The 13,560-nt window shown below is 27.7% G+C and overlaps 1 protein-coding gene across 2 annotated transcripts in view; it reads left to right on the top strand.

The window, feature by feature from the left end:
* LOC142319127 (tectonic-1-like) overlaps nt 1-13,067 on the top strand; it is a 28,834-nt gene extending 15,767 nt beyond the window's left edge. Inside the window, exons 5-6 of one of the 2 annotated variants that reach the window (XM_075356067.1) lie at nt 8,689-8,721; nt 11,883-13,067. In XM_075356067.1, the coding sequence (XP_075212182.1) occupies nt 8,689-8,721; nt 11,883-12,407 (558 nt within the window). In that variant the 3' untranslated portion in view covers nt 12,408-13,067. Of the gene's footprint in view, nt 1-8,157; nt 8,722-11,882 lie in introns of both variants that reach the window. The other variant, XM_075356066.1, reaches the window with a different exon arrangement.
* Nucleotides 13,068-13,560: the final 493 nt, after the last annotated feature.

Below are 13,560 nucleotides of genomic sequence, written 5' to 3'. Positions count from 1 at the left end.
TAAAACCAATACATAATACACAAAAGGTTGATAACATTTACTTAAAATATTCATATACCAGTAGTATTGTTGAAAATATAACCAAAGTTTATGACAAGGATAAATTTAAACCTGCATACAAAATTAACAACCACATAATAAAATATTTAAAAAACAATAATAATATTTATTTATACAATTTATGTGATGTTTATTAGATAAAATGTAATGATTGTGAGGATATCTTTGTAGCTAAAACCGATAGATAATTTAAAGCCAGATTTTATGAACATTTTAGGCATTATAAAAACAAAAAATTGGGCTTTTCTAATGTTGCAGATCGTCTTATAACAATAAACATTCTATCTCTGATGTTAATACCAATTTAGAAATTAGAAAAGGCAATATATATAAAAATTAATATATTTTAGAAAAATATTATATATATAAATATAAGCAAAGATTTAACTTGATCAACCTACAGACGGATTTTGAGGTAGATCTGCTTATAAAAGCTGCAATAGATAGCAACACTTTCATAGATATTATATAGAATTTTCATTTACTTAAATAGTATCAGTATTGTATTTGCTGGTCAATGTTACCCAATTGACTCCATATACCTTGCATATGTCTTCGTATTTTAATCTTTTATTCTTTAACTTTTTAATCTTTTAATTTTTTTAATTTCAATCTTTTAATATTTTTATGTTTAATATGTAATTATACAAAAGTTTTTATACACAACTAATGATGTGGGATCCTGCGATAGTTCTTGTAGAAAAACAACAAAATAAGGTAACATTATTTCTTAATTTTGTACTTGGGTGAATCAAGTTGATTTACATTCTGTATATATATATATATATATATATATATGCACATGTGCACACACACATACACACCACTAAATAAATAAATAAAACATTAATTTAATGTTACAGATTTTATTTACAATCTAAAATATATTAAATAAATCAATAAATAATTAAAGAAGTTTTTTTACAACAGAGTAGTATTTATAACAAGTCTACAATGGTTGTGTTTTTTTTTTTAGTTTTTGATAATTGATTCTTATGTATTTTTTAGTGATGAATCTGAAAATAACCTGCATTTTTTCCCTCACATCAGAATTTTTTGCAAATTTCAAAATTTGTAAAAAGTTGAAAAATTGTGAACAATAAAATAGATATAAAACTTTTTTTATAGTAAATTAATATAATCACTTTTTTTTTTACTTAAACTATGCATTTGTATAGCTAAATGGTAGAGTGATCTGAAGAGAATGACAGAGGAGTCATTGACCCCTTAATTTCTAAGGAAAATTGCCACAAAATAAGCCTAATTTCTATTATACTGTATTTTAAAATTAATTTATTTTTATTAATTAAATTAATTTTTATGAGGAATGTCATACCTTTGAAAACTACTCTCCTTCTTCACAAAGTATGTAAAATACTTAAAATTTTATTCCATGTGTTGAAGTTTCTACCTCCTTTCCATTTCTTTTCTGTCCTGATGAAATCTCTCAACCATCTGTTCGCTAACGGGACCTGATTTTCAGAAAAATAGTCCATGTGTGAATTTAGGAAATGAACCTTCAAGCTCATGGAACAGCCTAAATTTTTGTACTTCTGCAGCATGTTCTCAACAATTGATTTGAAATTCGGATCCTTCTTATTGCCCAGAAACTTAATTACTATATCTTTAAAAGCTTCCAGGTTTCTTTTTCTGCAGCTTCCATTTGTTTCTCTAATGTCAGTAAAGACAACATCCTCTTTTAGTTTGGTGGTTGATAATACTGGAAATTTGTCACAGATATATTTAAAACATTTAGCTTCCAGGTTTCTTTTTCTGCAGCTTCCATTTGTTTCTCTAATGTCAGTAAAGACAACATCCTCTTTTAGTTTGGTGGTTGATAATACTGGAAATTTGTCACAGATATATTTAAAATATTTACCTTCTTTTGGTAAGGTTTTGACAAATTGCTTCATCAAGCCTAACTTGATATGCAGAGATGGAAGGAGAACTTTATTCAGATCTACGAAAGCTTTATGGAGCACATTTTTGGTTCCAGATTCTAATGAAGCTTTTTTGGCTAATCTTTCCTTATCCAGCGATTTTCTCTGTTTCTGCTATTCCATTCACACAAAAAACAAGGAAACTTTGTGTATCCTCCGTGCTGCCCAACAGGATTAAGAGTGGCGGGGGTGGTATGGCAACAAGAACATCACCAGGCGGGTGTCTTCCCCTAAGGGATTGGGATGTATCCTCCTTGTTGTCCTAGGAGCATATCCCGTTAAAAGCCCAACAGGGCTAAGAACGAGGGTGGTTGTGGCAACCTTACAAGGTGGGTGTCTTCGCCTATGGGGTTAGGATATCCTAGGAGCATCGATATTATTTTGAGATTGCTGCACATAACCCACTTACAATTGTCATATTTAATTTTATCAAGAATGAATTCCAGATTATTGTAACGTTCTTTTAAATGGACAGAATGTCCAACGGGTATGTATTGGATACATATTCCCATTGTGAAGAAGGATAACTTTGAGGCTTCTTTTGGACAAATTTATGAACACTTTTCGAACAGTACTTTTATATGGAATTTAAACCAAGTTAAAAGTCCATGTATATCAGTGCAGAAGACTAATTCTCCTTCCAAAAAATATGAAGAAAATCCCTTTTCTCTGTACCTGAACCAGGAAAATGAGGTATCAGCAGCTAGCAAGTTCTTCTTTTTAAGCCTCGAACCAAGCAATTCTGAATTTTCTTAGGTCTTGAACCAAGTCTTTTAGTTCGACTGTGAATAAAGCTCTGATGCACAGCTATCTGCGAGTTCATACTTCTCGAAGTTATCTTCATTTCAATCACGTGTGGAGCAATCTATTTCAGGTGAATTTTCTGGTGGAATTGGCATTGGTACATCTGGACCATGAGGAACTGGGCGTAAAGTGACATATTTGGAAGGACGATCCTTTTTTTATTCTTCAAACTGAAACTATGAACACCAGCCTAACAAAAGTAAATAATTATTGGTGTGATTTTGTGGCTCTTGACACTATTGAAATCTAAATCTGAATGCTTCTTGTTCACCCTTTGACCAGTATCTAAGACCTTCAACACATGTGTAGCAAATGTGGTGGAGTGCTCAAGTTTTGTCTTGATCTCCTATTTTCACTCAATACGTGAGGTACAGTTTTTGTTAAAACTTGTTATATTTCTTTTTTGCCTTTCCACCATTAACTCACTACAGATGTAATAAAAAGAATCTGCAGAATTTTTGCAGCCTTTTTGAAAACAGAAAGTTTGTGTTATGGCCTGAAAATATATTTTCCACTGACAAAAAAGGTTTGATCATGAAGGATGGAAAAAACTAAATTTATGCATGCTGATGGTTGAAACAGCACTGATAGTAGTTGCACTGTGCATGAGTGGTAAGTATAGCTGCCAATAAACATGTTACATCTGGTTAAGTCTTGTAAAAAACCTGTTGGCCAAGCTCTCCCACTGTCCCATCATCTTCAATATCCCCCCCTTTCCATCCTCTTCAGTCCACTCAATTTTTAAGCTATAAGAATGCATAGTATAACCCAAAAAAGTTAATACGTTATACAAATTTATCATTAAAAAAAATTCTATCTATTTGATTGTATCACATTTTTGCAAATATGTTATATATTATATATTCAACTTTTTACAAATTTTAAAATTTACGGTTTGTGAGAAATTCTGATGTGATGGGAAAAATGAAAGTTATTTTTGGATTCAGCACCATACAGGGATGAATTATCAAAAATTAAAAAATATTCCACAACCCAAATTTTACAAGCTTGTGTAATTGATGAAAATTTCCACCATCTGCTGCTAGATAAGCTTTTACACTCTTTAATTAGATTTGTAGATATCTTTTGTAATGTAGCTCCTACAATTTTTACAGTTTCATTCTTCATGATTAATCTTCAGTGGTATGAGAAGGTAATATATATTTATATATATTAATTAATATATACAGTACAAACTTGCCATAGAAAAATATCTGATGATTAAAATATGGATACTTGAGGAGGAGACTACTGCTTTTCAAAATGAATTTTTTCAGAAATATTAGGTTTCAGCTGCTGTATGTGCTGCAATAGTTTCTTGTAGGTAGCAATATTTTATACCCTAAAAGGGTAGTAAATTAAATTATATCTTGTTAAAAATGATAAATTAAATATATAATTCTTCTGTGAAATAGTATGTATAACCAATTTTTGTCTGCATAAAGAGGTATTTGTTAAAACATAATATACATGTTGATTGACTGCTCTAAATTAAGCTTCACTATTCTTTAATTTAGTAACACAGTTGGAACCATGCATCCTTATTGAAATTAAAATTATACAAAAATATATTTGTACATTTTACATTTTTATTAACAGTTGAAACTGGTTGCAATAACTGTTTGAAACCATAGTAGTAAAGTCATTTAGATTTATTTTATTAAATTCTTTAAAAATACTAATTTTGTAAGATCATAATGCTAAGCATAATTTTATAATATTTTAGCATAATTGTGCAGCTCTTAATGTGATACGAGGAGTTCAAACCTGAAAAAAGTGACTTCAGCAATTTGCTTTAAATACAATCAACAGCTTGATGAACTGAATGTACACTACTTCCTAATCATTTGCTCAAGTGATTGAGAAACACTTTAAATTTTATTTATTCAGCTCATAAATTTCAAGAAATATATTGAAAGAAATTATTTTATCTGTATAAGAATTCATTTGCAGATAATGTTCCAAAGTAAAAACTTGTTCTTGTCTGTATAGAAAACCCATTTTACATTTCTATATTCCTAACAATTTTAGAAACAAGTATGGCTGATTAACTAAAGGAACACATGAAAAGTGAAGAAAAATTCATTTTTCTTATATATTCCCCCTGCAAAGAGATACATCTTCAAAATCTAGGTTGTATGACTTTTGATCTGTGTTTATATCTATCTGGTCAGGTTATGTGTATGTTCACACTTGTATGATGTGTTTGTTGTGTATGAGTGTGCAATGTGCATTGCAATACTAGCATTCTATTGATTGATATTTGCAGTCTGCTACAGATATCTATGAATAAATAAAAAAATTAATTTATCAACAAGCAGTTCTTTCAAAATGTGCATAATTGATTTAAATAATATTAAATTTTGTTCATGAAATGTAATAACATTTGTTCATAAACAATACGAAATATGACCCAACCATGATCAGTGATTCTAATACTGTCAAAATGAAATTGATAAATATTAAACAGTCACAACACTTAAAGTTTTGATTCCTCTTAACGTTTTGAGAAACTAAAACGTAAATCTTCCAAAGAATCTAATGCTGAATTGTTCAGACTAATCATAAAACACCAATTTATACTAATCAAAATACCATGTTTATTTTATACATACTTGACCAAAAACAATGGCTCTATTTGACTTATTGTAAAACAACATATTTATCCCAATCGCAGCACTAATTGTGTTTATTACAACAAGATAAATTTCAGCCAACCACAATTTCCCAATTTTTAACAAATCAGAAGAGTGACCAACTAGGATGCCCTAAATTTAAACCAAATGCAAGACATAATTCTTCAAATAAATATTAACAGTATATTCACACCAATAACTATTTAATAGTTTAGACAACAGCAAATTATTTGATAAAGTTATCAAGATTTTAGTATGCTCATAGTTCAACATTGTAAAACCTTTCACAATTTCAGTTATTTTGTGAGATCTAATTTAATATATGAAATGCTGTAACTACGAATTTAGTATTTATAAATTACAAACAATAAAATAATATAGATGAGGTTATAAGTTAATGTTTCAGCAGAGCTTGATTTCTGTTTATGAAGAAAAACAGTTTCTTTTAATTATTAATATTTTTTTATTGGGATGATGCTTTAAGTTGAAGTAATTACGCACTGGATCACGCACTGGTAAATGTTCTACTGTAATTGACTTTGAAGGGGAATAGTTAATTAATTATAAAATTGTTTGATATCACTTCAAAAAAAAAGGTTCTTCTGAATGTATACTTTTTTTAATGTTCTAGCTGTTTTTTTACAGCTACGTGTATACAATTCTTCGATGTAATATGTAATTTCTCAAAAAAAACTTTTTTATTAATTTTAATATTCTATTATAGTGCAATGTTGTGCATTTATTAAGTTATACAGTTTCTTCAGTTACAGGAAGGTATGTTCTAAAACAATTTCTTTTTAGTGGCATAAGGAATTTTTCATATCAACAAAGTTTGAGAAAGATTTCACTAAAAGAAATTAATTTTGAAATATTATGAATGAAAACTTAATAAGAGACCGATGTTCTACCTATATTAATCTGCATACATTTCATTAGTACAGATGTTTTAAATAGGATGCAAACCTAAATTTAATAATATCCCTTAAATATTTTTTTCACGCTGTAAGATGTGAAAGTTATAAAAATATTCAGATCCCATATATTACTTTCTTAATAGATGTTCAAAGCTATTTCCTCTAACCTATGCAGGTTTTTACCTGCTTTATGATATTTATAGCCACTTTTCAAAATGTTTGTTCACTAATGTCTGTAATCTGATTTTTAATATTAGCTTCATTATACATATGAGGATTATTCTGAAAATTTACATTTTCTAAATACCCACAGATAATGTGATTTATGGAGATCTTGATGACTTTTGGGATCAAGCAATCATTTCATTAGGAGTATGACAGGTAACACTAAGGGACCAAATTACACGTTTTTTTGACAGAAGGAACAAAATATGTGAACAAATAGAATTTATCATGCTGAATTCAAATATGTAAATAGATTTTCTCCATTACCCACCATTTTTCTGTGATTCCTAGGTAAACATTTAAGAGAAATGTAAAACTTTGCATGCGTGCAGGCCACTATTCATCTTACCTAAAATGTGATTCTTGTATTTCATTGATGCTGGTACCTGTTTTCCATAACCAGTATTTGCTGGTGGAAGTGTTTCCTGTGCTTGTCACTGATTATGCCGAGATTATCCAGAAAGAAATCCAGATGTGAATCCAAGAAATAAATTTTTAGAGACAGATTACACCCCATATGTTTGTATGATTGTAACAATTCTCCCGCAATGTCTCTGTAGTTGAGGGAATTTATGATTTCGCATAAAATGTTTTTCACAACAGTTTTAAATGACCTCCATGCTAACTTTTCAACATGGCTTAACAGTTCTTCAAAATGTCATTAATCAGAGTTCTTATTTGGGTACCAACAAAAATTGTTTCTTGATTTTAATGTAACTAACACGAGAAAATGTTTCTTACAAACAATGAAATCCAGCACCGTTTTTATCCATCAATATAACATAGTTTTAAAAAAGCCCTAATTTTATATGGAGTTGAGGTAGAAGAATTACTTCTAAAGTAACTAGTGGGGGATGCGCAAAATCTTTCTGTCCAGGCATAACTGCTTCATACTTTTGCCATTCCTTCCTGGCATAATGATTTGTCTTGTCCCTGCTGTCCCATTCACACAAAAAAAAAAGCAATAAAATATAGTGTAACTTGAGTTGTAAACATATCAATAAGACAGTAACTTTTAAATCACAACATATATACTACTTGTTGAAATGTATTTTTCTAAAAGGATTTTTATATTGTCATATCTTTCTTTCATGTTGGCATTTGTTGTCATTGTGCAAAAGGATAGCCTTTAAATTAGTTTTCAAAGAATCAATGAACAGTGTCATTCTGTAGAAGAAGTGAACCAATGATAATGCATATATCATTTAAAGCATTATTCCATATACATAAGTTATCCCTTAAAAAATACATACATTTCTGCAAAAGCAATACTTCAAAAATGTTATCTCAACTGTGGGTAATGGAGAATTTTGATTGCATTTTTGAATTCATCATAAAAAGTTACATTAGGATTGTATGTGTTATGTGGCATTGTGTTGCAAATTAAAACTAGGGGCTGACAAGTGAAATATGTTAGGGAACAATGCAATGATGTTGTCGACTATCTTGTGATTTATAAAGGTCGAGCATTGTGATTCAAGATTTTAAATTCTGGTGTTAATTGCCAGTAATTTTTACAACCAATAAAAAATTTTTGCATTTACTAATGTGGTTGAATGTCTGTTTCTTTTTTATTAGGATTGTCTGGATGAATCATGTTTGACATTAATTTCATCAGTTTGTCTGGATGATGACTTTCAAGTTTGTTACGAAAATGTTATTTTAAGACCTTTATTCACTACTGATGTAAATATTTGTATGAATGTTGTCAATAGAGTTCAGTATGTATTTACTCACAATGGAACTCAAGGGATTATGCAAGTTAACATTAACTTTCAGTTAACAAATGTAACATTCTTTCATAACCAGAAATTTTATAGACAGCATTCTGAAGTGAAATTTTATCGATCTGCATATAATGGTAGTAGACAGCCTGCACCGTTCATTAGAAGCGGGAGACCTGGTTATGTTCCTGGTAGGCCAATAATATCTGGTAAAAAAGTGATTGGCAATGATGTTGATTTAGATCAACATATTTTACTGAGTGATGAACAGAAACTTTGGCTGACAATACCTATAGCAGGATTGCATTCTGGGGGTCATTGTGATGAAAATAAACGTCTTAATGTATTCTTTCTTCAAAACATGAAATCTGAATGCTTTTTACAGGTTTCATCGAGTTGTGAATCTGCTGAAAACAAGGTTAGTGAAAGATTGATTATAAAATGTTTTTCTATTGTTTTTAATTATTACTATGATTACTGCTTCTGAATGCAAAGGAATTTGGTCTTTGCACTTCCAACAGTTATTTGTATTTTTGTTCTGCTCTCATCTTAATAATTGGTCCACTAACTTTATATCAATTTAGTAAGGTTACATAACAATTAATAACTAAAGTTAGAGTACAGTAATTGAAATATAACCTGTTTGAGAATTAGCTGTTTCTTAACTGTAAATTAATTGTGTAATTTATTTTACTATTGTTTTTTTTTTAAAAAAATGAATTTAATTTATTTAAAATTACTTCATGTTCGTTAATTATAACTGGTTCATGTATAACCAAAATATCATCCATGCATCTGACTCATAATAAAATTTTATGTACGTAATTTATGCCATAGACTATTCTACTTTCAAATTCCTATAGATAAATTTCTGACAGCAGAAAGGGAAAACTTTTTTCCATGGGATTTCCCTATCTACTGTAGTGCTAGAAATAATCTATTCTGTAAGTAGAATAATCTATGGCATAAACCACATATATAAAATTTTATTATGGGTCCGATATATGGATAATAATTTGATTATATATGAACCAGTTATGTATAAAAAACATGAAGTAATTTTAAATAAATTAAATTCATTTTATTAAACGTAAATATTGAAATAAATGAAATCATTATAAATAAGAATTCTAATCATCCTTGGTCCCAAAAAATTAATATTTTTACATGATAAATAGAGCAATAAAATAAAATAAATAGTATAAATATATAATAGTATAAAAAATAATAGTATAAAAAAAATAGTATAATAGTTATAATAGTATAAATGAAATAAATAGTATAAAAAATATAGCTTTAAAAGATGGATACCATACGTCATTGATTGATAATATATATAAAAATTATAATTCAGAATTTTTGATTAACACAAACTTCAATACTCATAAATAAAAATAAAAATAGTGAACATATTTATATAAAATACTATTATACAAATAAAATTATAGACAACTTAATTGACTCATATAATGATAAAAAATATAAACCTGATAATAATATAATAAAACATTTAAAATATTATAATAAAAAGATAAAAAATAAATATGATTCTTCCAGTATTTATAAAATAAAATGCAACAATTGCGAAAAGATATATATTGGAAAAACAAATACGTCCTTTAAAAATAGATTTAATGAACATTTTAGATCATTTAAAAATAGAAAAATAGTTTTCTCAAATGTAGCTGACCATTTTATAAATAATCTAAAAAATAAATATTGAACATGAAAATAGTAATAAAAATCAGAAATTTTAAACATAAATTCAGCCTTATAAATCTGTAAACAGATTGGGTACATTTATTACAATTATTTAAGTTGACATTCAATGATAAGATATTGATAAATTAATAGTTATTGCAATACTTTTTCATTCTCTCGACTGAACAAATAATTGTAAATTTTTAAAATGTTTTTAAATTTTATTAGGAAAATTTCTACAAGATAAAATGTAAAAAGCTAAAATTAAAGTGTAAATATAAACAAATCAATAATTTATAAAAAAAAATATCACTGAAGATAGGCTTAGGCCCGATAATGTTTTGATGAACATAAAAAAGTAAAGGTAAGAGTTTTTTCTAATTCTGTGTTTTGCAGAAGCTGAAAAAATATTATATATAGTTATTTAATGTATAAAGGAAAAAGAAAAAATGGACCATAAAAAATTTAATTTAAATAAATTAATAACTGACTATATCTATATGATAAAATTATCTAAAAAACATATGGTTTACATATTTCGGCCTTTTTCTCCTCTTTAGTCTTATTCTTCCTTGTATAATTAAATTAATTAATTCTAGTTGCTACAATATGGAACCTACTAAATTAATTGTTCTAGTAAGGGTTTATCAGGTTTCCTGTTTACAACAACGATTTTCTTTTCACGCTCTATCAGTGCAGTTAGTATGCTGCATTCTTAAGACTTAAGAAAAAAAAAAAAACAATGAAAGAGTCAAAAAATGAATCTCCCCTTTAAGTTAACAGAAATCTCTATCATATAACACTAAACTAAAACATTAAGCCCTATATGCAGCCGATTGCCTGTAAACATTTTCAGATAAAGAAATTTTCACAGTGGAAAAAAGTTGTAAGAAACATTTATGGTTCAAACTTTAAAAATGGAATCCACAAACTCAAAAGCGAAAATGAAATTTAGAGAAACATAGATAAAATCTACAAGATAGTAAGAAAAAGGTTACAGTTTTATGGCCACTTGTACAGAATGGATCCACAAAGATTTACAAAAAAAATCATTGATAAATTTAATGCAGTGAAAACTAAACTTGCGTGATTCTCAGAAGTTGATAAGACAATAAAAAATTAAACATAAACAAAAACACAGTACAAGATCGAGATCAATTTAGGAAACTTATAAAAAACTGTAGACTCTCAGCGAAAGCCAAAAGACCAGGCATAAAATGACTGAAGAAGAAAACTTTGTTCTCACAAAGCAGAATGAGAGAATACTGGAAGAAAAAAAAGAGTAATTCTGTTTGACTGTGTGTGTGGTCCCTAGAGGCCTACTTGAAAAAAATAAATAAAAGGCACAAGTGTTATATTTAAATATATATATTTATATTCTTTTTTTTTTGTTTAAATAATAAAAAATATTGCAACTTAGGGTGTTTTTAACTAAATTTTATGAACCTTTAGGTAGAGAATCTAAATGCAAGGTTGAATTTATAATTTTTTTTAACAATTAAAATTCATTGCAGAACAGCTTTAAAAGTATTTAACTTTTTGAAATAAAAGTATGTGATAAATACATAAATAAGAAGGTAAAATGCTAATAATAATAATACTGTTCAACTTTAAATTTACCTAGTAACGGTTCAATTTTAAGCTCTATGCAAATGGTAGGAAAGTTCAACAACAATGTTGTAAGTTTGTAGGTTATTCTTAAATCGGAAAGTATTTAGTGATTATTAGTAATATCTAGTATATCTAACCTATTAGTTATCTCTTTATAAGCATAATAGGAAATTAATTAAATTTTTTTTACTAGTCTCAAATATGAATATTATTATCATTTTTAGTTTCTGTGATTTTTAATTATTTGACTTTTTATATTTTTTTCAGACTCGTGAAATTTTGTTGGGAGAGAATGCTGTAAATGTTACAGACATGCAACAAACGAATATTTATGTGTCTGCTTACGGTGACCCAAACACAACAGATATTAGCAACTGGGTTCCAGTGCTGGCAGAAACAAGTACTGACCACACACGTCATTCAAGGACTGATAAATGTAAAAATGTATATACAGATATGAACATCAAAATACTTTATACGTATTCTGGACCTATAAACAGACCACAAGCTAAAATTATTGGTGTATTTATGAATTTTAGTTTTAGTGATAACAGTATTCACACTGAAGTACTTTTCAGAACATTAAAAATAACAAGCGCCGTTTCCTTTATTGATGTTACAAGACCTGATGATGCAATAATTAGATTTGCTGATCCTCCAGTGTATGAGATAAAGCTTCCTGCTGATTTTTTTTACCCATTTTTATCACGGTCTGTGAATAATTTGCCACCTTCATTAATAATGATCATATTTATTTTTTTCATTTCTGCTCCTTTACAATTATATTTTTAGTGGTGTCCTGTTGCATAATTTCCCTGAATAATTGCCTCTATAATTCTGCTTATTTGAATGTTGGTTAATTAGACTGATGGTAAAAAGAATGTAAATAAAAAAGTTGTGTTAATTAAACTACAATTCATTTTTTGTGTCAACTGTAAAACGATTTCTCTTTTTGGTTCATCAGTCACTTGACTGATTTGATGCAGTTCTCTATTAGTTAAATCCTGAGCTAATGTTTCAATTGTATCTGACTTATCCTTCCTAATACATACCATTGATGAACTAATGTATACAAAAAGAAAACAATTAATTAATTGTGTTTTGGTCATCACCAAACATTTGACTGATTTTATGCAGTTCACTATTAACTGAATTCTGAGCAAATGTTTTAATTGTATCTGGTTTGTACTGTCCTTCCTAATAAATACCATCGATAAACTAATGTTTACAAAAAGTAAAGAATTGTTGTTTTGTTAGGTTTTTTGTTTATTTGAATTACACTTTAAAAATTAGATTCTTAACCAATATTTTAAATATTACATTATTATTATTATTATTATACAGTAGTACCCTACAGCGATCTGTATTATTTATATAGATTTTATCATTATAATATTTTATTTTAGCAATAAGATATGTGTTATAATTCCTCTCCCAACATAACTACTTTGTTTAAAAGTATGTGTATGTTCAGTTATTTAATTATTTATTAATTTCTTATTTGAATAAAATATTTCCTTTAATTTTTTTTTTTACTTTAATTTGTTTTAACATTTTTCATATGCCCAAAACTTCTTGTAACATTATTATTTAAGATTTAAAATTACTACTAATTTTTACACTATTTAACATCTACCTAAATAATTACCTTTTAACATCATTATTGTATGGATATTTTTTCTAATGAACTTTTAGTACACACATAAGCTTCACTTTTATTGACTGCAGAAATTTTAACATTAAGGATTAAAGATTTTTCTATGTGATGCAATATAAATAAAATACGACTGCTTATATCTGACTTCTTTAGATACCATCAAATATATATATAAAATTATACCAAATTTATTTATATTGCACCAATAAATTTATATCCATTTTATCTATATTGCATGACAGAAAAAAAAATGTTTAGACGACATTGTTTTTTTGACAGCTATCAAAA

Source organism: Lycorma delicatula, chromosome 2, assembly GCF_047948215.1.
Source record: "Lycorma delicatula isolate Av1 chromosome 2, ASM4794821v1, whole genome shotgun sequence".
Lineage (NCBI taxonomy): Eukaryota > Metazoa > Arthropoda > Insecta > Hemiptera > Fulgoridae > Lycorma > Lycorma delicatula.
The sequence above is the reverse complement of the archived record's forward strand: the minus strand, read 5'-3'. Positions and strand labels throughout refer to the sequence as shown.